Source organism: Gavialis gangeticus, unplaced genomic scaffold, assembly GCF_001723915.1.
Source record: "Gavialis gangeticus isolate Ggan-Ray unplaced genomic scaffold, GavGan_comp1, whole genome shotgun sequence".
NCBI classification, from domain to species: domain Eukaryota; kingdom Metazoa; phylum Chordata; order Crocodylia; family Gavialidae; genus Gavialis; species Gavialis gangeticus.
The window spans coordinates 301,940-306,026 of NW_017729015.1; the positions used below are offsets into that span (position 1 = coordinate 301,940).

At 48.4% G+C, this 4,087-nt stretch overlaps 1 protein-coding gene across 1 annotated transcript in view; it reads right to left on the reverse strand.

The window, feature by feature from the left end:
• The window catches only part of XKR8 (XK related 8), a gene marked incomplete at its 5' end in the record, with an annotated part of 10,102 nt that extends 6,015 nt beyond the window's left edge, over nt 1-4,087 (reverse strand). Inside the window, one exon of the mRNA XM_019512056.1 lies at nt 3,900-4,087. Within this exon, the coding sequence (XP_019367601.1) occupies nt 3,900-4,087 (188 nt within the window). The remainder of the gene's footprint in view (nt 1-3,899) is intronic.

Sequence of the window (4,087 nt, forward strand, 5' to 3'; positions counted from 1 at the left end):
AATTAAGAGGTGTGCTCGTGATGGGTCTGTTGAACAAAGCAATATGCTGACAGGATAAATTATGGAAAATATGTTGACTGCATAAACACCAATCAAAAAGTAAGGAGCCATTGAAGGAGTGAGGTTAAAGAAAACCATAAAAGGGGGCAGGAAGAAAGTTAAGTGTGTTGTCATTGTCGTCATCATTGTTATCATAAATCTAGCCTTCAACACCTGTCTGGACTATCCCAGCCAATGATGCAGCCTTTGCTTTAGGAACTGAGTAGCCATCTTTTCTGTTGAACAAAGGAACAGATCTGGGATTGGGTGAGATCATAGTACTAGGTGGTTTTTTTCTCTCTGAATATAGAAACTGCTAAGATAATACTTGTACTAATAAAGTTAGACTTTGATTTTAGGACACTGGGTTGTCTGTGCTCGTATTTCACATTCCATTGAAGGGTTAATTGTGCTTTAAGGATCCCTAAGCACTATCTGGTGGACAGTGGTGCTAACAATTCCTATACATTTGGTTAGTCTAGTCATGCAAATCACTATACTGATGTGAAGGGATGCTCATTCATAGCACACAACTACTCATTTCAAAGGATATCTCCTTTTAGTCTTAAATTCATCTGACCTCTGTTGACTTCTGCCTGAAATTATTTACATCGGCAGTCACAACTCTCAACACTAAAGCAATGGAGAACATATCTCATGTGAACAAGGGTCTCACAGGAGATTAAGTTTCCTGAATGAATAATTTTTGAGTGTTTCTCATTTGGGAGTCATTATTCAATGCCACATCTTTATCCAGCGTCACACTTGGCAGGCAGACACATCAATATTCACTTGTTGAGTCACACTGTCTGCTTCCAGACATGGAAAAAAATGGTGCTTTACTTTAAACTCAGCCTGCTCCTGCACCAAGCCCAGTGGATGCCCAAAAGAAACATTGCATTAGCTGGACACAGCTCGTTCAACATCTGTACAGATCGGGCACTTTAGTGGGGCTTTTTTGGCACATTTATCTAATCACTGATTGAATCAGCTTTAATTAAAAGCGCCAAAAAGCCCCACTGAAGCGCACAATCTATACAGACACTGTAGAGCTGGGTCCAAGTAACACGCTTGTGCTTCTGGTAAAGCACGCTTTTTTAATTTTTTTCCACATCTGTCAGTGCCCTAATGCCCCCAAACTTAGGTTACACTGATAACCTGCCAGCAGGGGAAAGAAACCAGAGGGTTAACATGAAATTTTTGGTTTGGGTTCCAATGTCCTGCTGTCTTTGTGATCTATTGCAGTTTCACCATTCAGCTAGCTGCAGCACTCTGGTGTATCTTGAAATCCAAGGGTGTTGCAGAGTGCCACACGATGTTAACACACTTAGATGTGCAAATATGATTCACAAGATAAACGTAACAACAGCAAACATTAATTCATAGTGCTAACAACATTCTGACCTGTCGTTATCTTTCTGAGTTCTTTGCAACATGAGAATTGCTCTATTTTTTGCAGTAAAAAAAACAAGTGAAAACTAAGAGCTAGTATTTTCTGAGGGGTGCCTTGAGTCAAAAAGGTTGAGAACCACCAGATTAAGTTGTTTTCATTGTCTCTGCAGTGAAGTGCAGCTGAAGTGTTGAAAGTACCAACTGGCAGGGAAATCTTCAAGTCACTTGTTTGCACCCATGGGCCCTAAGCCCTCATGAGACAGAAAAATGAAAACAGTCCATCTGAACAAAGCAGCCAGTATTGGAGAGAAGCAGCCTCCAGAAGTCAGAGGCCAGCACAGTAATGTGGCTACGTCTAGCATTGCACTACCACCTATGATACCAGTAACTAATGTACGTGGGCCACCAGCAGAAGAACCACCCGCAGAGAGGTGATTTAAGTAACTAAGTAAGTTGATGGTGGCTACCTGAGTTCTCACTGATCCTTGTAACGAGGTTAGTAAAACACTGGGACACGTTACCCAGAGAGGCTGTGGAATCTCCATCCTTGGAGGTTTCTAAGACCCGGCTAGACAAAGCCTTGGCTGGGATGAGATAATTGGGGATGGTCCTGTTTTGAGCAGGAGGTTGAACTAAATGACCTCTTGAGGTCCCTTCTGAACTCTCAGGCCTGGGCACATGCCTATCCCCAGTGCACCAGGCTACAGCCCCTTCACCATCTCCTCAAGGACCTCTGGTTGCACTTTTCTCTGCACTTTCTTCTTTTATGCATTACCCTACTATGCCCCTATTAAGTCACAGGACCTCCTGGCTCCAGCCACATCTAACCTGGAAGGAGGCTCTCTGGCTGAGGCAAACCTGGTGACTCTGGGGCTGCCTTTCTTTCTCTGATCTGCACACATTGCTGGGGACAGTTTTACTGGGCAGTGACTGCTGGCTCCTTGGACTCATCTGAGGGCCAGTGGGCACTGGGCAGTGTGCTGTGCTCACTGTCCCCCCCCTTGGTATACTAGTTATTACCCTTTGACCAGCACTCTGGACCCCGTTTTTTGTTTTTTGTCCCCAGTAATTAATTGTCACCTTTTCTGTAGCCTCCCCATCTGAGGGAGGCCAATAGGTTACTTGGTAGGCCTAGACTCATGCCCTTCAAGGTGACAAATAGGCCTGCGTGTAACAAACAGGCCTGATTCTCAGGCCTAGTCTATACTAGAAAAGGTTTGCCAGTAAATCGAAGCCAGTAAAGGTTTTTATTCTAGCAACCCTCTTACTGGAAACAACCAGGACCTACAAGCATCCCATATATTGGCTCCCTGCACACCCCAGTCTATCTCAGCAAAGGACTTTTAGGCCTTTATAACTGCAGTTAAATGACAGCTTTTCTCAGCATGCAAAAGCTGAAAAAAATCTACCTCCACTCCCCACTGCCATAACCAGCAACACCTAGGGTGGCCATCATAGAGGACAGTCCATTTTTCTGCTACTCTGTCCTCTGTTTTCTATTGATATGAAACCAGACGCCTTTATGTCCTCTTCTTTTCTCTTCAAGAAAAAAGTAGAGGATATAAGAACTTTCTCTTCTTAAAGAGAAAAATAGAGGTAATAAAGGCATTGGGTTTCGTAGCGGTAGAGGACAGAGCAGCAGAAAACCGGCCTGTCCTCTATGATGGCCACTCTAGCAACACCGCTTTCCCAGCACGCGGTTTTAGCAGAGGCCCAGCCTGCACAAAAGCAGACGTGCTACTTTCTGCACGTGAAGAACTGGAGTCTCCCAGCCCAGGTGCACCCACATGCGGTCACCGTCGGACCCGCTGGGGTGCTCTCAAACAGCGGCTCCCAATCTGCGGCACGGGGGGGGCACTGGTGGCGCTCAGGTGCGCGGTGACCCCGTTAATGATCCTTCCGCAGGTTCACCTACGGAAACCTTGTTACGACTTTTACTTCCTCTAGATAGTCAAGTTCGACCGTCTTCTCGGCGCTCCGCCAGGGCCGTGACTGACCCCGGTGGGGCCGATCCGAGGACCTCACTAAACCATCCAGTCGGTAGTAGGCGCTAGGGCCTGGACCAGAACTCCTTGCCGTGACAACAATTTGCTGTAAGGTTGCACCGGTTGCACTTGGCGGCGCACAATCCCTCAGAGGTGGAACCGCTGCTCTACGTTTTATGCAGCAAGTGCCCCCTAACTTCTGAACATTTGAATAAGTACCCCAACACTTAATTTTCCAGGGGCTGAACCTCTTAGCTTTGAACGCCAAAGTATTACTGGGGGATTGAAAGTGCTGCACGTTTTTTGCCATGGTTTGGAGAGGAGAAAGGGACGAGAGAGAGCGAGCATTGGGGTCCCCCCTGTCTGTGCTCAGTCTGAAGTATCCCGGGCGGCACTGCCGAGGCAGCCGGCCCAGCCCGCTCGTCGGGGAAGGGAAGCAGCCCCCGGGGTGCAGAGGCGGGACAAGCGGCCGGGCGGCCTCACCTGTACAGGTAGCCGAGCTGCAGGAGGTGCAGCAGCGCCAGGCAGGCGCCGGGGGCCAGGCGCTGCCGCAGCGCGGGCGGGTCCGCCCGGTGCCAGGCCCAGCTGAAGAGCTGCGCGGCCAGCGAGGACAGCGCCAGCAGCGCCAGCACCAGCGCGCCCCACCGGCGGTGCCCGGCCCGCACGTAGCC